At 33.1% G+C, this 22,605-nt stretch overlaps 1 protein-coding gene across 1 annotated transcript; it reads left to right on the top strand.

The window, feature by feature from the left end:
• The first annotated feature begins 3,666 nt into the window (after positions 1-3,666).
• Positions 3,667-11,154, top strand: LOC107466262 (calmodulin calcium-dependent NAD kinase). Its single transcript, XM_052254337.1, has 8 exons — positions 3,667-3,804; positions 3,929-4,117; positions 6,250-6,549; positions 8,028-8,253; positions 8,861-8,990; positions 9,599-9,948; positions 10,219-10,363; positions 10,837-11,154. The coding sequence occupies exons 1-8, from the start codon at positions 3,792-3,794 to the stop codon at positions 11,077-11,079; spliced, it is 1,596 nt and encodes a 531-aa protein (XP_052110297.1). The 5' UTR covers positions 3,667-3,791; the 3' UTR covers positions 11,080-11,154.
• Positions 11,155-22,605: the final 11,451 nt, after the last annotated feature.

Consider the following 22,605-nt stretch of genomic DNA (forward strand, 5'->3'; position numbering starts at 1 on the left):
ATAGCAAGAAAAAGAGAGCACACACTCAGAGCACCATCTCAAACATTGAGCTGGAATCTTTTCTTCTACTCAAGCTTAATTTCTGATCTTATTGTTATGGCTGTCTTGTGGCATTTTCTGTTTTGAAAAGGCTAATATTGTGAGGTTGAAAAGCCAAGAGAGAAAAGGCAAGAGTGATGCAAAAGAGCCACTGATTTCTGATGTAATTTGAGTTGTTGAACTAGAATTAGTTCCCCTTGCCAATTTGGGTTAGCACTTGGTGAGTTTGAATCTATTTAGACTTTCCTTCCTAGTTGGAACAGTACTATGGGAAGCTAAGCTTTGATGAAGAAAGTTTAGGGGTAGATACTAGTTGAATTAGGGAGTAATTCAATAGTATTGGTGAATGTAAATTGTGAATTTTAGTGAAAATTCCACCATGGTTTGTGGTGGAGACTAGACATAGGATTCATTGCACAAAGAATCCGAACCAGGATACATGCTGGCCTTTATCTTCTCTTCCCTACTCTTTACTTGTTCTGCGCACGAGACAAAATGAAATAATCTCCTGCAATTTAAGCTTTTGTTGAAACAGAATTTTAAAACTCTAATTTTTAAGCCAACTTAATTCAACTCCCTTTTCAAGTTCAAGTAGAACTATCAACTTTATTTGCAATAATACTACGAGAGCAAAAATAAATACAATATGAAGTGTCCACTATATAACACAAACATTTCTTTGAGAACAAGGTGAATTAAAATAGGGTTATGTTAGGTAACCAATAATTTTTTTGAACAACATGAATAATTACCAATCAAATCAAAATCAATGTTCTGAAAACCGGTTCGGACCGGCCGGTCGAATCGGTCGAACCGTGAACCGGACACTAACACGGTTCGGTTAACAAAGGAAACCGCAGAATTTGATAACCGGCTTTGAACCGACGAACCGGCCGGTTACCGGTCGGTCGAACCGAACCGGGACCCGGCCGGTTTTTTAAACTGACAGCAAAACGCCGTCGTTTTGCAATGTGGGAAGGGCGAAGCCCTAATTCCCCCTTTTCTCCTTCGTCTTCGACTCTTCGTGCTTCAGCCTTCACCACGACCCCTTTTCTCAGTTTCTCCTTCACCCAAATGGCCAAATTCCAGCGACGACCCACCACGACCCACCGGCCACCACTGCGAGAGACAGAACGCCTGAACTGAAGCCCTCAACGCACTCACGTCCTTCGCCCTAATTCCAGCCTCAGCGTCCCACAGACCCACACCCACACTCCAACTCCGACAGAACAACACCGACGAGGCCACCTTCACCACGACCCACCACGACCCACCGGCCACCACTAGACAGAACGCCCGAAGCCCTCAACGCAGTCACCTCCTTCGCGCCTTCAGCAGCGTCGCGACCTCAGCAGCTTCGCGGCCTCAGCAGCGTCGCGGCCTCAGCCTCCGTCGCGCCCTCAGCCACTTCGCCGTCAGCGTCTGCCTCATTTCCAGGTAAGTTTTATTTTTTAATTTAGCTATGATTTATGAACATGATTTTCTGATGAATTTTACTCTGAACTCTGTGAACAAAGAATTGATTATAGTGAAATATGACTCTGATGAATTTGACTCTGAGTATCTGCAACTGATATAGTGAAATATGATTATGAAGTATGAACTGATTGAACTGACTGAACTCTGTGAACTGACTGAACTCTGATGAAGTCATGAAACTGTGATGAAATATGATTATGAAGTATGAACTGATTCTGTGATGAAACATGAATTGATTTTGTGAATTGATTCTGGATTTGACATTTTGTATACTCTGATTTTGAGAGATGATTCTGTGAATTGAATTCTGATTTTTTTGAACCTGAGATGTTGTTTGTATACTCTGATTCTGGTTTTGAAGTTTTGTATACTCTGATTTTGAGAGTTGATTTTGTGAATTGAATTCTGAATTCTGGATTGATTCAATGTTCATATGTTGTGATTATTGGGAGTTGAGATTATTGGGTTGGATTGCTGGTAATATTTAGGTATGGAAGAAAGTATCAACCAAGACCTACCTAGGAATGATATGGGATTGTAATTTATAGATGAATGGTGGAGGTTATTTGGTAGTTCTGCTCCATGTTTACAAAAAATGGCAGTTCGCATTATTAGCCAAGCATCTGCTTTTTCAGGGTGTGAAAGGAATTGGAGTCTTTTTGATCAAATTCATACAACAAGAAGGAATATATTGGAGCATGATAGGCTAAGTGATATTGTGTATGTTACATATAATTTGCGTCTTAAATCCAAGTAATTTATATTTCATCCTTTCATTTCATATCATTAGATTTTGTATAGCTAATATACTAGGCTTATCATATATTGTATTTAATTTGTTAGGAATGAAAGAAAAAAAAGAAAGCAAAAGTCGCAATATGATCCAATTGATATTGAAACTATTGATAAGGTTGATTTTTGGGTGACGGAAGAGGTTGTTGAAAAAGAGCCTGATCTTCCAAGTAATATTGAAGACTTGCTTGGTGAGTATTATAGATTTATTGAACAGACAATAAATTACAATAGCTTTGATCTTTAATTTATTAATAATGTGTTATATTTTCTTAGATGAGATTGATGCTGATTTAGATCAAGGTGGTGGTGGTGGTAGTACTAGTACATTTTATGTAAAAAAATGTGTAAAAATTATATAATTATTACTTTTGTAGTAGTAATCATTATTTTATTTAACAAAAAAAGAAAAAATAAAAATTTTTGGTCCGGCGGATCGGTCCACCTCGTCTCGTTAAAATCCGTAAATTTGGCGGTACAAGTTTGGCGGTTTTTTTTTTTTTAATTTGGCAGATTCTAAATTCTAGTCCAATCCGCCCTTTTTAGCAGGTTTTGCGGATGGACCTAACGGATTTGACCCGTTTTGCCACCTCTAATATAAGCATCGATAATATTAAGAAAAAAATGAGTCAAAATTTATTTTATTTAATATTTATTAATTGTCACAATAATTAATAAATATTAAATAAGATAAGTTATGATTATTTTTAACTAATTTTTTGTTATTAAATATTTTATAATAATTAATAAATATTAAATAAGATAAGTTATGATCAAATATTTCCGTAAAATTAGGAGCCACATATTTCATGATATGCATATGTCATGGAGATTTATCAAATGAAACTTTCAAAAATATAATAAAAAATTTGCCAGTTGAGAAGAGATATATGTCTAATATAAAAAAAAATGGAGCAGAAGATCATTATTTAAAGCTTCGTTGACAAATGATTTTTCCAACATTTTTTTTCGTCTCAATTCGAATATTATAATAATCTTTTATGAATTTTAATTTTCAGATATCCATGTGCGCTGAAAGTCAATTATGTCAGAATTTCTTTTCTTGTTGATGAAATGATAACTACAAAAAATACAGTATACATGCCACTTCTAAGGAAGGATTAAACCCTGATCATAACACTTAAATAATAACTTAAACAATTGCCACACTAATACTAAATCACATATAGTTATAACTTTATAATAATAATTCATAATAAACATCACTTTTGTATTTGCATATACATTAATTTAAAAAAATTGACAATAAGAAACACGTTTGGAGACCCAATATCAAGTTGATCTTGAAATATATATATAAAAATAAGTGCCAACCACTCCCTTTCGAGAGACACAATAATAACGCCAAAATAATTGAAGGCCACCCGCACCCAGCACCGATATAATAATAATCTTCACTTGTTAGCTTCTCCGCCCATATTTCTCTATCCATATTCTATACTCCTCAACTCCAGCTAGAGATGCAGCTGCAAGGTAATTAATTCACCAAAATCTTAGATCATAGTTACTACTCTTAGCAACAAATAAAGTTAAATACATGTGTTGAAAAAAGAAGACCACATCATGAAGATTGATTTCTATGACTTGTGTCTTTCAGGTGGTTCTGGTGGAAAAGCAATCAACCTCACACATGTTCTGGTTGCGTCGTTTGCCGGATTGATTGCCGCGGCGGCCGCCTCACGATTCCGGCGGCAGAATTCTAATAAGGATAAGAAGATTATCCCCAATCTAGATAGAACAGAATCTGGGCGTGTTGGAAAGCTTGAAAAGTTCTCTCACTATGTTGGTAAGTTTTAATTTGAAGGCCTTAATTATTATCACTTGCTAAATCATCTGTGAAATACTCACTAATAGATAAATAAAGTAGTACCACACACAAAAGAAACACAATCAGAGAATTCAAGGATGAAATAATGTACATTAACATAAAAATTTAAGTTGTGTTCTTTAGCTGGAAATTCATATTCACTCAAAAGATTACACTTTTCTTATATACATGATAGTTTGTTTATTACTTTCTTTAGTTTTGATAGTTTCCTTTTCCGTTTCTTCTAAGTCGGTTCACAGTAATGGCATATCGCACATATCTAGGGGTTTTCTTTTCGTCTCGGTATACAGAAAAAAAAAAAAGAAAAAAAAAAGAAAGTTTAGACCCGTTGAATATATGGGCTCTTATATTCTTAAATTTTTTGGTGTCTGAACAAAAATTAAAGAAACTAAAAAAGTAAAGAAAAGACAGATAGGAAATCTCTAACTCAAGCAATATTTATAGCAATGTTACCAAGAAAATCAAACCACTCAATATATTTGACTTCAAATTCTAAACTTTGCCATCGGATCGACCACATTATTTTTCTCTCGAAATACTGGGCTAAAATGAGGCTAATTAAAAAAAATTATGTGTAATTCATCATTATAAATTATTGGTGTGTTGTTTTTGAATATGGATTAATTTTTATTTTTTAAATTTTGAGTAAAAAATCAGACTCTCAGATTTAGAGAGTAAAAAAATTTGAGAGTCAGATTTTATAGGGTTACAAATCTAAAGATCATATTTGTATATTAAAAAAATTAAAATAAAAAAATTTAAATCTTGATTAAATGACGATAAAAATACAATAAATTTTAATAATTCTCTAGAAAAAAATTAAAACACCACAAATCTAACCCTCAAATTTGTGGTATCCATATAAATCCAAAACACACAAAATTTCCACCTTATTTAAAAACACCACCTCCTACCTTCATATTAAAAATACAAAGTGCCAAAATGAATCTCTTATTCTCTGTCAAACATTCCATGAATACTATATGTCTTTTTCTTAGATGATATGACATTTAACCGACCCAGTATTATATATCTTTTTCTTTTATTTAAATGTCTCAATTTATTTATTCTCAAACATTTATTTTGTTGGGCAACATTTTCAAACTCTTAAACGTAGTACTATTATGACTGAAACATAAATACTTTCTCGGTCCACTATTGATGAGTAGTGGCAAAGACAGAAACATAGTAACAATGACTCGTATACATTCTGGGTCTTTAACTTTTGGGTAGAGTAGAGATGTGTGTTTTATTAATTTATGGTATTTGAAAACATTTTGTCAATGGAATATTATAAAATATAAATTGTTCATAGTAGTGATTTTGGTAACTATAGTACTTTTTCTGTTATTGTAATTTTAAATTTCAATATTATTTTTGTAATTTCTTAAAAAATGTTAACATTTTTTCGGTACAGCGAAAATTGTCTATAGCACTTTTATAACCACTCAATTTTAAGTAAGAATTTTTATTTAAATAATAATAAAAATAATATTAAAATTAAATTAAAAGACAAGCTAAAGCAATAAAACAAAAATAACTTTTAGTCGTGAAAAAAAAACTTTTAATTTATGTTTTTATAGCAATTATATATTTATTATTATTATTATATATTAAAATAGCAATTATATATTTGTATGGTTATTAAAAAAAATTTATCGATAATTATATAATTATTATTAAAACTTTTTAATAATAAAGTTTAAAACAACGAAAGTCTAATTATCGATAAATATATTAGCGATTTTTTTATTGTTGCTAAAATAGCGCTAAAAGTTATTTATTTATTTTTCTATTAGCGAGGGGCCCTTTCTTGTTTATGGGAACACTAAGTTGGTGTATCTCGTGAGGTTGAAGCGTGAATATGCATAAATTTGTCTTTTATTTATTTTTTTAAAATAAGTTTTAATATTATATTATAAAATGATTTGTTCAAAATTTGAAACTAATAAATAATCATATATCTAAAAAACGTACTTACCAAATAAACAAAATGAAGATTGATTAGGTCCAGCTAAATATTTGGTCAAAACATTATTTGACGTTGACAATTAATAATTTTGTTCTAATCAAAACTGTATTTTGTATAGCGAGGCAAATGGGATTCGAAGATGTGAATGAGGTGGCAGAGCTTTGTAGATTGGCCCATGAGTATTTAAGAAAGGCCAAAGGATGTGAAGAAAATATCTACGAATATTTGGCCAATGAAAGGGACCCTGATGCTTTATACTTAAAATTGATAGATGAGTTTGATAGATGCATCCTCACTTACTTTGCATTTCACTGGAACCATGCTTCTTCTCTCATTAGCCAGGTAATTAATCACTTTTCATCTCTCTTTTTCTTTGTTGCTATGCCTAACTTCTTTTCATGCCTAGATATTATCTTTGAATGAGTGGATAATATTCTTATTGTTAGTTATACGAACTTTTTATATCTTCAATCTCAGTGAATTGAAGACAGTTGTTCATCTTTTATAATTAAAAAAGGAGAACTCAAACGTGTGAGAATAATAGAGTGCTATACTTTTTTAAATTAAAATATTATGCTAACTCATCTAGATAGTTCACCAAATTTAATAAGGACCACATATTATATTTTAATATTTTATACAAATAGTGTACATACAAGAAAAATTTATTGTTTAAATTCGAAATGTGTGGATGGTATGACTAACCGCCAAAATAATGAGTTGATCAAGAATGGGAATCATGTATCTAACATACTTGATTATATTTTCTTGAGAGAGAATTGATGATAGGTTGAAATAATAGCGAATTCGGATTTATTCTCTCTATGTATATATTAGCCAACATTACTTAACATTAGCAAAATAGCAAGGTTTTTTTTTTTTAATTTTAAATATTTTTTTAAGATTGAGAGTTTAAGGCTAAGAATTTATGATTTTAATTTTTAAGTTAGGAAAATTTAAGGTAAAAAAAATTAGTTGAAAAAAATTGATTTTTCTAATATTAATTAAATAAATAATTAAGTACAAGAGTCTTTTCTTATTTTATTTACCTTTGTTATATATCGTTAGATTTTACTCGCTATGAAATGGTAAAGAAATAGAGTGATATAGAAAAATAATTACAGCATGTAAGCGGGGTCCAATTCTTCCTTATTCAATGAAAGGTTTTTGTCATATATAGCTGTTGTTATTTAAACCAATGACAAGGCTAATAATCCGACATAATATAATCAAAATTATTGTTCACATATAAATTCATGTCACCCCTAAGATGGATGTTGAAAATTATTTATCAGCGTCAATATCGCTCTGCTGATGCGGCATTTGTTGACTCCAGAACCTTTAATGTTTAAAAAAATATAACTTCATGCATTAATTTAATTTAATTAATTTGGTGAGGCTGGTGATGAGTGGTTATTATTAGAATGAAAATGTTAATTTTAATATTAACGAATTGAATGGTTATTAGTTTGATGAATTTTGTAAACAATTATTAGTGGTCTAGGAGATTAGAGCCACTAAACAACAGCCACCATGGTTGGTTTAGTGGTAAGTAGCAGTGCACAAATATATCATATCTAAGTCAAGTTCCATATGATAATTTATTTAAATCCTAATAATAACTTAATAAGTATGTTTAGTGGAGTAATGTCAGAATTAATTTTTTCAAGTTAATATTAATTAATTTTTTAAAATTGTTTTATTTATTTTAAATTCTAAATGTAAATTTTAAAATTTAAATCTTTAAAAAAATAAGAATTTTTTATACTTTTTCTGTTTAAATCATTTTATAAATTCACAGAAATGAAAAAAGAAGAAAATGATTAAAATTTGAGTTATATTTTGTTATATAATAAACGTTACAATGTTGAAATTGGAATATTGATGATTAAAGAGAAAATACATACAGGAATCAAAGATTTGAGAGAATAACGAAGAATTTGAAGGTAGCAAGAGTTTTCAACACATTGGTGGAAGAGATCAAAGCAATAAAAGGTGACTCATCGCATTGTACGGAAGTGATGGTCCCCATTGCCCATAGTGAGAGGAGCCCTGTTCTGCTTCTCATGGGTGGTGGCATGGGTGCTGGCAAGAGCACCGTTCTTAAGGACATTCTTAAAGAGTAATTCATCATCACAATTTTTTTAATCAAGTCTTTAGTTAAGTCTCATTTTGGTCTTTGACATTGGCGAATTACACTAATTTGGTCTTAACTTCTCAATTGCTACAATTTGGTTCTCCAAATTGAAAAAAGTGTACCAATATAGTCTCTCATCAACGTCATTAGTGAGATAGCTCAAGTATTACTATGTTGAACATATTAAAACAATGTTGTACACATTTTGACGCTAAAAGAACACTAAATGATGTCATTTTAGAGCTTGAACAATATTAAAAATAAGGGGTATAACGTTTTACTATTGTTCAAACCTTCGAACGATGTCATTTAGTGCATTTTTTAGCGCCAAAATGTAACCACATCGTTTTAATATGTCTAGCATGATAAGACTTGAGCTACACCACTAACAAGGTTGAGTTCTGACGACAAAAAATATACAGAGATTATATTGATGATTTTTTTTTAACCTAAAGAACTAAATTATGGCAATTGAAAAGTGAGAAATGAAATTAATGTAATTCGCCAATCTTAAAGACGAAAATGAGACTTAACTCCTCAAATTTCATATTCTTATAGTTTGGATCTAACATGTATGAAATGAAATTGACAGATCATTTTGGTCTGGAGCAGCTTCAAATGCAGTACTTGTTGAGGCAGATGCTTTCAAGGAGAATGATGTCATTTATAGAGCCCTTAACTCAAGAGGTCACCATGATGACATGCTCATGACTGCTGAATTGGTATTATCATTCATCCTAAACACAATCTTCTAAAGGATATTATATTTATATAGAAATTGAAAATAAATAAAGTTGTAAATTCAAGTTATGATAAGAGTAAATGACAAATTATTCTTTCTGTACAAAATATATACACATATTTAAGAATAATATATTTTGTTTTAGTTTTATTGAATAACGTAGATTAAATTTATCACTTTTAAATGAGTAAAATACTATATTTTACTATGAGAAATTTGTGAAATTGTTTTAATTATAAAATATGTAAATTAATTTAATACTCGTAAAAGATTGAATTAATATACAATAGTATCTAAATGTTTGACAAAACTACCCAACAAACTATTCGTTTTGATAATTTTGTTAAATTAATTTAATATTTAATATGTATATATTGAATTAGTTTATATATTTTAAAATTATGATATCAGTACTCAAAATTTTTTATAGTAAAAAAAATATAGTTTACTATTTTCAAATTTTAAAAGATTATTTTGTCCTTTTGTATCTTTGATAAAATATCTATAAGATTATTAGTCATGCATGTTATACCATTCTAAAGTAGCTTTTAAGTAATGAAAACATTGAATTCTGAAAATCTGAAACAGGTGCACCAATCATCAACTGATGCAGCATCATCTCTACTGGTGACAGCTCTAAATGAAGGGAGAGATGTGATCATGGATGGAACCTTATCATGGGAGCCTTTTGTGGAGCAAACTATTTTCATGGCAAGAAATGTTCACAAATGCAGGTACCGAATGGGGGTTGGCTATAAAGTTTCAGAAGAAGATGGAACCATAACTGAAAACTACTGGGAGGAAGTGAATGAGACAGAAGAAAATGATGAAGCGGAGGAAAATTGTAACGGAAAATCTCGCCGCAATCAAAAGCCTTACAGAATTGAGTTAGTTGGTGTAGTTTGTGATGGCTATCTTGCTGTTGTTAGAGGCATTAGGTACGTATATTAATATTCAAAAATGTTATTTTTATGTTAAAATTAGTTATTAAAATTGGCTATTAATATATTTGTATTGTGATATTTAATTTATTTTTATCGTATATTTTATATTAATAACTGATTTTAGTATACACCTAATATGATTAATTAATATTATATATTTCTTGTGATTATAATTAGTATTACTTGGGTAGTTAATATAATGTGATTATAGCATATATAGTAGTTCTAACACTTTTTTCTTATTGCTGAATTTGAATTTGACAGGAGAGCTATCATGTCAGGCAGGGCTGTAAGGGTAAATTCACAATTGAAGTCTCACAAAAGATTCGCTAATGCATTTCCAAGATATTGCAACCTTGTGGATAATGCTAGGCTATATTGCACAAATTCCATTGGTGGTCCACCAAAGGTAAAAATAAAAAAAAAAATTGAAAAAAAACGTGCTTTTTATTCTTTTGATGAAGCGATCTATGAGAAATATCCCCGTGAATTCTAAAAAAAATTAGTTGCACATTTAAAAGGTTTTAAAAATTTTTAATTATTAAATTATTTTTAATCTTTTATATTATTAGAAAAACCAATCACATTATATTCTGTTAAATTATTTTTTAAAGGGCACAAAAAAATTATCTTTTCTAAAAAAAATTCTCTAATTCTCTATTATTATTTAATAATCATATAAAAGTTTTTAAAAATTTTAAATTTTTTAAATCATGTTCTCCACATAGAAAATAAAAATTTAAGAATTGATTTGATAATTAAAATTTGTTGCATAATTCTTTATCAGTTAATTCGGAGTATTGCTCAACGATTTGTTTTACAATATTTTACGATGGAAATTAGTCTGACTTTGTTGTAAAATGATACTATATATGTTTACAGCTCATAGGGTGGAAGGACGGTGATAACAATCTACTGGTGGATCCTGAAGATATCAAATGCTTGAAAAAGATAGCAAGTTTGAATGCTGAAGCCGATTCCATCTATGAACTTTACAAGGATCCCAGCCCTATAATGAAACCTGGTTCTGTTTGGAAAGACATTGTTTTGGCACCTTCAAGGTCAAGTGATCAAAAACACTTGAGGGAATCCATTCATAAAATAGAGAAAACCTTGAGAAAATAGAACACCATATTTTTGTAACATATTTTGCAGTCAATCACTTTAAAATTTAAATTGTGCATAACTTTTTCCTCCTTATTTCTGGAAAATTGTGCATATTAAGAATCAGAAATGCTCCAAAAACAACTTAACTTATAATTAAGTTTCAATCAAGTCCTGTTAAAATAGAAAATTCGTTAAAATATGTAACACATTGTTTGGCTGACTTTTTTGGATATAGAAAGAAAATTAGTGTTACACAATGAAATGAAGGTGGATAAAGTATTTACACCGATATAATCTCAGTACAAAATGCAGATTGCGATTTGATTTCCTTTTTTTTTTTAAAAAAAATTTAAATATTGCAAAACGCAGGTTGCGTTTTACTCATTTTTTTCATTTAGAATACTACAAAATTTAGGTTGCGTTTTGAATTTTTAATTTTAAAACCTGCAAAATGCATGTTGTGCTTTGTTGCTTTTTTTAAATTATAAATAGTAGGTCACATTTTGCATAATTAAAATATTTTAATTCGAGAGTCTTGCCTATAAATACCATTGTCATTCATCTTTTTTATATTTGTGATTTTTTTTATGATAATTAGTAGTGTCAAAAAAATTGGGTGAGATGAGGTAGAGGCTATATGGAAGGTATTGTAAATTTGTGAGTGCATTATAATGGTGAGATCATACTAAATGCACACGAACGAGTGACTTTTGTATGTGAATGTCTGTTTTCTTGCTATTCCGTGCACCATGAGTTTGTAAAGTTACAAAATGGTCTTTGGGAGAACATAGAAAGTCACATTTTAAAGAGGGTGGGCAACATTTTATACAAGAATCATGTACAAGTATTTGGTGAGCTAATACAGCTTTAAATAATGCCCATTACTGATGACGCATGTATACAACAGATGTTCTATATTTATCAACAAACTCGATTTCACGTGCCGATGATAGAGTTGTACTTTGAGTTTGAACAACATATGGGGCTCGTCACGGTTGGCAAGGAGTTGAATATGGATGAAATCAGAGACATAGCTTGGGAAGAAAATAACAACGACAGTGAAAAAGAATTCAAAGCCAACTATGAAGTTAATGATGAAAACAATGATGGAGACTAGGTAGACAATTCGACAGTGCAAAATGAAGCAGATGCAGTTGTCAACCAACATCCCTTTGGTGTTTCGTCATTTATGTGAGTTCTAGATCTTGCAGTCATGCATGCTTCGAAATTTTCTGAGTATACAAATATGGGTATGTTATGTTTATTCATTAATGTTGTCATTACCAGTTCTTTATTTAGCATTGACTGACTAATAGTAGTTTGCATATGAAAGGTCAAGGCAATGTTGTGGTGGAAGATGGTAAGTTTAGTATCATAATGAAATTTGGTTTTAGAGAATCGATGATCTCACAACCTTCGCCAACCTAACCTCTGCTGCGTTTCCATCGCCTTCACCTTCCAATCCTCCTCAATGCCAGTAAAACACATTTAATGCAAACAAGTAAAGCACAAATAGTATTCATGTATAACAGGTAAATCAACTAGCATTTAGACATATTATTCAAACAGGCATAACTCAAGTAATCAAAGCAAACAAGCGTGTAAAAGATGTATATAATGAATGTCTATCCTATTTGGATCGTGATATCACTTGTCGGTTCAAAATGCCAACCCGACACATGTTCGGGGATGTCGCCTTTCTGTCACGCTAGGGATATAGTGCCCTGCACACTCTTACAGCAGAGAATTTGCCACGTCAAGGAGATAGTGCCCTGCACACTATTGACCTGTGGATAGGCAGGAGACTGCCTCGGACCCTACGCCGGCACCACTACCTTGACAAGCGGGAGACTGCCACAGTCCTTGCTTGAGGCGCATAGCGACTTACCAAAACAATGCATGTCATGTGAGCGGGAGACTGCCACATCCCTCACATCCGAACGTAGGTGGGAGCCTGTCACAGTCGCCACGACGGATAACAATGCATGTCACAATCACATAATCCATCTCAGAGGCCGCTGCTCATAGCACACTTCTGTTTATACTCATTCCATTAACCATAATCATTCATTTCAAGTTCCAATCTCATTGTCCATCATCAATATCTCAAGTTCATCATCAACCCGGTTCTCCATTAGTTCACAAGACAAATCCACCCAACTGACATACAAGCCTAAGTCACCGTCGTTTATAACCCGTATATAAATCCACCAATCTCAAATCATAAACACATCTATACTAGTCTTAAGGCCTAATTACTAGCCACAAGCCTTAATGAGAAGTTAAAGAATTTTAGAAAGTTAGAGAACCCTTAAAAGTGAAGGAAAAACATATTTTTAGCAAAATAGGAGTCTCGCGTACGCAAGCCCTCTGTCCGCGTATGTAGGGGTATGAAAATGGGTGGTCGCGTACGCGACACCCTGCTTGCGTACGCGAGTGTTCTAACTCAAATGGAATGCTCGCATCTCGTGTTAAAAATTCGCGTACGCAAACCTTGAAAACACATACTCGCATACGCAAGCTAGCGCCCACGTACGCAAGAGCACTTGGCAGTGACCAATACTCGCGTCCGTGCACAGTGTCGCGTACGCAAGCCTTAGCAGACTTAGAAAAATGTTAAAGCTGCAAAAATCAGATTTTTATATCAAACTTTAGATGCTCATAACTCCTCTACAAAACTCCATTTTTCTCAAACTTGACATCATTTTAAAGCTCTTAAAACCATCTTTAATTTAAAACAAAATCCAATTAATTTCGAAAACTGAGGATCAAGTTATGATCCATCAAAATTTACCAAAAATAGGTTTTTACCAAAAGTGACAATTCTCTAGTTTTCCAAAACTTTCAAAACCAAACCAAAACAAAACCTACTCAATTCAGCACAAACCACTACCACACACTACATTTTACCATTCTATTGCACTTCAATAAACTCTACCTCTATTTCACTCAATCTTTCTGACGAGCGGATATTTTATACACTTTTTGGCACTATTTTCTCAGTATTTTTAGTATGTTTTGTTACGTTTTATTATGTTTTAGTGAAAAAATCACCTTTTGGATGCTACTTTGAGTCTTTGTGATTTTTCTATAATTTTAGGTGATTTTTTGATGAATCTAGCAAGTTTTGGAAAAGTCTAATTCAGAGGCAAAGAAAGGACTGTAGATGCTGTCAACTCCTGACTTCCGTGAATTCAAACAAGCATTTCTGAAGCTATAGAGGTCTAATTACACGCTCTCAATGGCGTTGGAAAGCTAACTTTCGGGGCTTTCCAGCAATATATAATAGTCTATACTTGTCTTTAGAAATGAAGGTTCAAAACGGGCGTTAAACGCCCAAAACAACCCCTTTCTGGCTTTCAACTCCCCAAAGGAAGCAAGCTTGGTGTTTGGACGCCCAAAAGGGATCAAACTCGGTGTCCAACGCCCCAAGAGGAGCACTAGGACGTGAATTCACCCCAAGCTTAGCCCAAACACTCACCAAGTGGGTTTGGAAGTGGATTTTCGCACCCTTTAGCTTAGTTTATCACATTTTTTGTAATTTTTAATTATGAGTAACATCTTTTAGGTCTAGAGTTTTTATTATAAATAAGGAGACTTCCTTCTTCCTGAGGACTATGCCTCCCAGGGGGGATAAGCATAGACACATTACTTCTATTACTTCTGTAAAGCATGAGCAACTAAACCTCCTAAGTTAGGGTTAGGAGCTCTGCCGAATCTCATAGATTAATAATATTACTGTTTCTATTTCAATATGTCTGATTCTATTCTCTTATGCATTCTCATTCTTCAATCTCAATGAATTGGGGATAAACCGTGACATTCATCCTTGTTCTACATGGGTTCTGTGCAAGTTCTTACCCGGATAGCATTGAACTAAAGCTAGAAATGCATTGTAGATTCCAAGAGCATGCCTGCGCAACTTTGGATACGTGACATGAAATCCCGTTGACCGTGGGTTACTGAGGTCTCTGTGGCGGTAAGGCTAGAGTCAGAGAAGCAGCACTTTTTTATTCGGAAGATTTAACCTTGTCTGTTGCGTTTTGAGTAGGATCGTGAAGGGGAGTGGATTGCTTAGAGCTTCATCTTTGGCTACAGTGAGAAACCATGACTCAACTTGATGAGAGGACATGAGTTGCTTGGATATGGTAGACTGTTGTGGTTAGAAGAGATTAACTTGATGAGAGGACATGAGTTATTCACTTACGGCTGCCATTGAATGAATCATTCGTTATTGAAGTAGACAGTGAGAAAAGTTAATCTGAAAAGAATATGTATCTCCAAAGCCTTAACTAAATCATTATCATTTTTTTCATATCAATCTGGTATTTCGTTCTTTACTATTTTGTTTATGCTTTCAAACAAACAACCATCTTCTCTAATCACCTGACAAAGATTCATAGGGTAGCCATTGCTTGCTCAATCCGACAATCTCCGTGGGATTCGATCCTCACTCACCTAAGGTATTACTTGGACGACCCGGTGCACTTGTCGGTCTATCTGTGCGAAGTTCGCGGAGTTCAATTTCGCGCACCACTTTCCACCATAATTCAATAAAAACAACAATTTCCAACTCAAGATCTTAATTATCAACAATTTGCACAATTTTAATCATGATAAACATCATTTATCATATCTCACCATAAATCCTCATAATTATCATTATTCAATCTTAATCTCAATAATTAACGCCATTCACCAACAACAACATCATAACTCATCAATATCCTTCATCAATCATCATAATAATAAACAACACCAATACTCATCATATTATCATCATACTTCACATATCACATATTTCGACACTCCATATCATCTTCTTCATCATCAAGCATAAATTTACACACAATTAATTATGCACCAACATCATTCAATCCTATCTTAGAGTCCACTAGCCTAAGTGTCCAGAAACATTACATATTACATAAAGAAAATCGAAATCATACCTTAGTTGATACCCACGTAACTCAAAACACCAAGCTCAATCTCAAATCTCCAAAACCATCAAGCTCACTCCAACAAACACCAAATCTCAATCTAACATCATATAATATATAAAACATCATTAGGGCTAACCCAAAACATCAAACCACAAGAGATTGAAGAGACTTACCTTATCCAACGAGATTAGGAGCAAAAACTAACAATATTCCAATGCTAGATCACCCATAAACAACCAAAACACAAAAGTCTACTAAAAAACAAAACTCAAAAATGAAAAAATATTAGGGTAGAAAACTGGAGTGTGAGTTTTGAGTTTCTACCTACAAACCTTATTTAGAAATGACAAGCTTAGCGAGAGCTTTGCATGGCCGTAAATGGCTCATCAATCGAAGCTCCGTAGCTCAAGATATGGCAAAAAAAAGGAGGAGATGAATAGTGAAACTCTCTTCTTTCTCTCTTCTCTCAACTTAGCACCTCCCCTCTCTTGTTTGTGCTAAAAGTGGCAAGGTTGGCCACTTAAATATGAATATATATGTTGGGTTTCGGTCCAAGTCTGGTCCAACCCAGTAACGTTTTAGGTCCGTTTGGTCAACTTTGGGCCAAAACCTTTAAGATTAACGTTCGGTTTTCGATTCTAAATTATTTTTGTCCTTTCAAAATAATAAATTCAATTTTTAAAATCTTATTTTCTCAATACGCGGTACCGGCTAGACTAGAGCCAATATTGCCGGCTTAAGCGCCAGTACACATTTTTACAAAAATTTTTCATAAAAAATACATTTTTTTCACTCAGAAAAATTCATTAAATTCAAATTTCACCTTTTTATTTTCAAAATATCATTTCTATATTTTTGAACCTATTTTGGACAGTTAAAAAATTATTTTATTAAAACGGTTATTCTAGTTCTTAAAACTTTATAGTTAATGTATTTTGTACTATGTTCCTTCATCATTGTAGCTTGTTCCTTTGAATCAAATGAAAAGATTTATCAAAAAAATCTCCTTGCAAAAGTGAAGGTGGCAGCAGTTCTAAACAGATTGAAGATCCCTCATGTCCATTGCTGCAACACAAGCAAGCAACTTTGAATAGAGTGAAAGGCTCACTTGACTGCTCTCAATTGGAGATTAACTGGCATTTAAATCCTCCGTGATTTCACCATTCTATGTATTTTAATGAATCAATTACAAGAGATTGAAAAATTGGCAAAACACGGGCCAAATATTTAATATCAATTGTACTATAAGCATTGATTCATTATTTTAGTAGAAGCTATCTGTAATATATTATCTTGAGGAAGCTTATTTTGGCTACAAAACACTCATGAAATAACGAAACTCCTCTCCTTCGACAAATTTATAAGTCAACTTATCTACGATTATCATTCTAGCAAAGGCTTTCCTACATAAAGCAAAATAAATGATACAACGGTCAAACAATTACTCAACTCATCATTTTCTTCTTTTTTAATTAGCAGAATAACAAGTGTTTTTTTGTATGGGATCAAGTGAATTTTTTGAAATATTTTTATACTGACTCAACAAGTGACTTTTAAAATTGTTGGTACCATTTTTATGGAAATCAGCCGCATAAGATGCTCCACACCACTTACATATAGTCTTAGGTTTGGGACCACTTTTATCTTTTTTAAAATGCTCCCATGTCCAAGATCTAGGTCTAACAACGTATTTTTTAGTGTATTTGGTTCCAGGGACGGACCCACTAGCAAAGAAGAGGGGGCACTTGCCCCCACAGTGTTTTAATTTTTTTTTAAAAAAATATAGTTATATATAATATGTCTCCACTTCAAATTTTAAATGACCCCAATATAAATAAATTAAACTCAATTAGAATATCGAATCTCAACCTGGAACACGTGGTGGCAAGCCACGGTACTTTACCCAGGAAAACTCGTATCTCAGATAATTGAGTGCATAAGCCAAAAGCATTCATAATACTTGTACTCATTGCATGATCATTTTCATTAAAGTCATAACACCATATGCACTCCAAGTATTTACATTTCCATAGATAATTCATCAATTTCCAACCTTACTTCACCCCCAAGCTACCTCCATTTCCTAACTCCATTTTATTACTAGAGTTACTACTATGATTTAGGGCTAAAAGAATAAAAATAGAGGTTTAGAAGTTTGAAATTAGGCTTAAAAACAAAAAATCCAGTTTTGCTGAAACAGGGGCCACGTGTACGCATGGGCCACGCCTGCGCGTGGGCCTACGAAAATCCATGCTCGCGTGCACAAGCACCCTGCTCGTTTACACGAGAATCCCAACTTGAAAGAGTTGGTCGCGTTGCGTGCAGGTGGTCGCGTACGCAACCCCTTAAAAATATTTGTTCGCATACACAAACACTCTGCTTGCGTACGCAAGCTGCCAAACCCAAAGATTTTGGTCGCATCGCGTGCAGTGGTCGCGTACGCAAGTTGTGCAGATCAGCAAAAATGCTGAATGCTGCAAAATTTTCAATTTTAACCTCCAAACTTCCGACGCGCATAACTTTTTCGTTTTAAAGTATTTTTTATCCGTTCTTCAAACGACATAAACTTCACGAACCCAATTTTTATTTGAAACTAGTTGAGACAATTTAGGGGTTCGGAAGCCAAGTTATGGCTCGCTGGAGTTCGGCCAAAAATAAGTTTTACACAAAAACCTTCAAACCTCAGTCTTCATTAAAACCAAACTCAAATCTAAACTTCCATACCTACATTCAGCTCAACAATATATCAAAGCACACCAACATAGTACTAAATTCTCCATATCACACCACCTTCAATCATACTTTGTTATTACACAATTTCAACCTAAATTTCTTATTTTACATCAACAACATTATCATCCACTTACTCAATACATATAATCATATCATCCCATAATTCATCACCAACTCATCAATTAACATACTGTTACCAACATAAACAACAATCATCCAACACATATTCAAATCACATCATAATCAGCATCAAGGTTGCTAAGCATTGAACATTTTCATGCATTCTAACCTATCCTATGGTCATATAGCCTAAGTTTTTACAGAATATATATATTAAATACGCGAAACCTAAACCATACCTTGGCTGATTTTCACGTATTACCCAAGGCAAATCACCAAAGCCAAACATAGCCCCACAAGTCCAAAATCACCAAAGCATTGACACTAATCCTCTACCAATCCTCCAATGCTCAAAATCAAGTTCCAATATATGTATATACACCTAATTCACATTTTTCACATATCCTTATAGAAAATTCAATACCCACACACTAAATCAATGAATTCGCTAGGGTTAATGATCCTTACCATACCCACAGACCAAACGAACCAAGCCCAACAAGTTCCGCAAGCTAAATCGAACCTAGAGTACTAAAATAAACAAAATCTTAATATAGATACTCACCAATTTTTGAAATTCAATGGGGTAGAGAAACTAGAGTAAGAATGAGGCTTACCTATAAAATTGTTCTGATAGATTCGTAGAGCTCGACGCGATGGTCACGTGACTACAAACGGTGCGGTGATCGAAGCTCGGAGCGAGAAGTTATAGAGGTTTGATTGAGGTGCTAGGGTTTTAATTTGCTTTTCTTCTTCCCTTCTCCAACAATGTGCAGCGTGAATAAAGAGATAAGGGGAAGGGAAGCGTTGTTTACTTAGGTTTTGTTGGGTTGGATTGGGCCCGATTCGTCCGGTTTGGCCCTTTCGATCCAATTTTGGACCAAATTCTTTAAAATTAGTGTCAAAATTTTTATTTTAATTAGCACTATATTATTTTACTATAAAATTTACATTTGTAATTTTTTTACTAAAAGTTAATTTATTAACTAATTATTCACTAATTTCACGGGTTTTACAAGGCGAACCGCAAAACCTCCGAGATTCTGGCTTCAATTTCTTGCGATTTGTAATTCCAATAAAAAATCTAATCCGATAAAAGTGTTTGTATCTTCCTCCTCTACACATTGGTATCACTTTTGTTTGATAGAAGTTGATGGTGACGTAGCTCCCCTTCCCCTTGAGTTTGGCCAATTAGAGTTCTAGGAGGCACAGACGATTTTTGACGTTTTCTTCTTTGACAGCTAGGACAAAAAGCTTTTCCAGAACTTCCGTTGTTTTAATTTCATACAGAATAAGAGTTTGGTAATTTTATAATAATTACATGTGAATTTGATAAATGAATGTTGGTATGATTGATTATTGTTTGAGGTTGATTAAGTTTATGTTGAAATCTTGTTGAATTATTCTTTTTTCTTGTGATTTGTTGGTTCCACTATGAGGAACAGCTCAGCTGAGGTTTTTTCAATGATTTTGGAGCTGTTGTGATGTGGTGATTTTATAAAATTAATGAGATTTGGTAGTTAGAAGATTGAATGAAAAACTGTGAAAAATTGATAACTGTAGAGCTCAAAAACGGACTTAAAAATCAAGTAGAAAACTTGAAGAATTTTGGGAATGGGATTCGATCCTTTGGTAAAGCTATAATCATGGAAAAAAAATTTATATTTGAGATTGAAATAGTAATTTAATAAAAACTTGAAGTTAGTTTTATAATTATATACGTTTGGGGGTATTTTGAAAAATCGATAACTGTAAAGCTCAAAAATGGACTTAAAAATCAAGCAGAAAACTTGAATAATTTTAGGAATGGGGTTTGGTCCTTTGGTAAAGCTATAATCATGGAAACAAAATTTATATTTGAGATTGAAATAGTAATTTAATAAAAACTTGAAGTTAGTTTTATAATTATATATGTTTTGGGAGTATTTTGGGTGATAAATAAAGTACAAGGGTAAAAATGGGTATTTTGTAAAAGATCAGGATTACTTTTATAAATATTGAGATAAGTGAGGTTTCAAATATAATTTTATAAAATTGTTGGGTTAAAAAAAATATTTAAAAGTTTGAGGTTTAAAACATAGATAACAAGAGTTTAAGCATAAAAGCTTTACGAAGCTAAGTTTTTAAGAATAGATATAAATATTATTTATTTACCATTTAAAATATCTTATTTATATTATTGTTATTATTATTTTATTAAGAATATTATCTAGTAAAGATTGATGGTTTCAGTGGCTAAGAGAAGGGGGGGTTGAATCTTAGCCCCCTTTTTTCGCTTGATAACACTTGCTGACTTGTCAGACTAATTCTTGAAACTTTTACTCCTTTTATCTCTTCACTGCACACGAGACTTTTTGTTTTGTCTCGTCCCTAGCCACGAGACTTTTCGTTTTGTCTCGTCACTTGGCACGAGATAATTCTGGTTTTTGCTCCTGTGTAGTAGAAAACAGAAATGGAGTAGAAAGAGAAGAAGATTGCACCCAGATATATCCTGGTTCGGCTGCTAAGTGCAGTGCAGCCTACATCCAGTCTCCATCACAAACATGATGGAATTTCACTATAATCATCCAGATTACAAATTGTAAAGTGCTAACCCAACTTACAAGGGGATTCCCACAGAATCATGAAACACAACACAGATGTACAAAGGAACTCTAAGACATCTATGACTTTTTCTTTTAATTTTGCAGCCTCTTCCTTGAATCAAACCATGATTGTTCACCCCTTTTATAGAGAAGTGAAGCCTTCACAGTTGAAACACAAACCCGAGCTCAACTTCTTTTCCTTCAAAACACAACCGGTTTGGCCATAGAGAGAGAAGAGGTAACTCATGCAAAAACCAACATGCAAATACCTCTAGTCCTTCCTTGGTCATCACTCTTCATCAATCCGAGTGCTCCATCCTTGGCTTCCTATCCAAGATGGATTTTTGGCCCTTGATGTTTCATGATGATGGCTTCATCTGCTCCAATCTCTGCCTCTTCCATCACTTCGCCACTCTAGCTACTTCCTGTGGTGGTTGAGCAGAATCAGAGACAAGCCATGCCTCCAAAGATCTTCCTTGTTGGCCGAATCTTCTTCTTTCTTTTTGAGTATGAAGGATCCGAGATTACCTCACCAAATCTTACCACATTTGGTGATAATCTCAGCCACATCATACTTTTCCTTTTCTTTTTTGTGCCATCAACTCGATGGTCTTTAGGCTTGCTTTCCCTTCCTTTCAGTAGCTTCAAGTAGCTTCCATGGCTTCCTGGTTAATGACCAAAGAAAGAAGAAGAAAGAGATGAGAGAGAGGAGAGTATCTGAAGTAAAAGCAATTCAAAGTGATTAAACAAATTAATTGGAAATAGCTTGCTTTTACTTCCCTGGGTGGTTTAACGTGCAGCATTAATCATAATGATTCCCATCACATCAAATTCTCTCTCATTGTTCCAAGGTCTGCAATAACTCCATTTAATAAAATTTGAATTCCATCAAGGAATAAAAGTGATATCTGTTGGAGCATGCAACCATGATCAAGGGAATGGGTTTTATTTGATTAAATGAATAAAGCAATATTGTGTCCCATCTCCCCCTTTTTGTTTCGGACCAAACAAGTTGGTTATACACCAACAATAAATTTGGGCTTGCATGTTTAAGTCTGGCCCAAACCAATTCAGCTTCAATGATTAAGACCATTTGTATGAATGCTGAATAATTTTTAATCAAACTGGGCTTGTTGTAGATTTGTTTTCGGCCCAACAAAAAT

This window comes from Arachis duranensis, chromosome 9 (genome assembly GCF_000817695.3).
Source record: "Arachis duranensis cultivar V14167 chromosome 9, aradu.V14167.gnm2.J7QH, whole genome shotgun sequence".
Lineage (NCBI taxonomy): Eukaryota > Viridiplantae > Streptophyta > Magnoliopsida > Fabales > Fabaceae > Arachis > Arachis duranensis.

Coding starts and splice junctions, on each gene's coding strand:
- LOC107466262 (XM_052254337.1), top strand. Junction 6,550..8,027: donor ATGCCTAGATATTATCTTTG/AATGAGTGGATA, acceptor ATGATTAAAGAG/AAAATACATACAGGAATCAA. Junction 10,364..10,836: donor CCATTGGTGGTCCACCAAAG/GTAAAAATAAAA, acceptor ATATGTTTACAG/CTCATAGGGTGGAAGGACGG.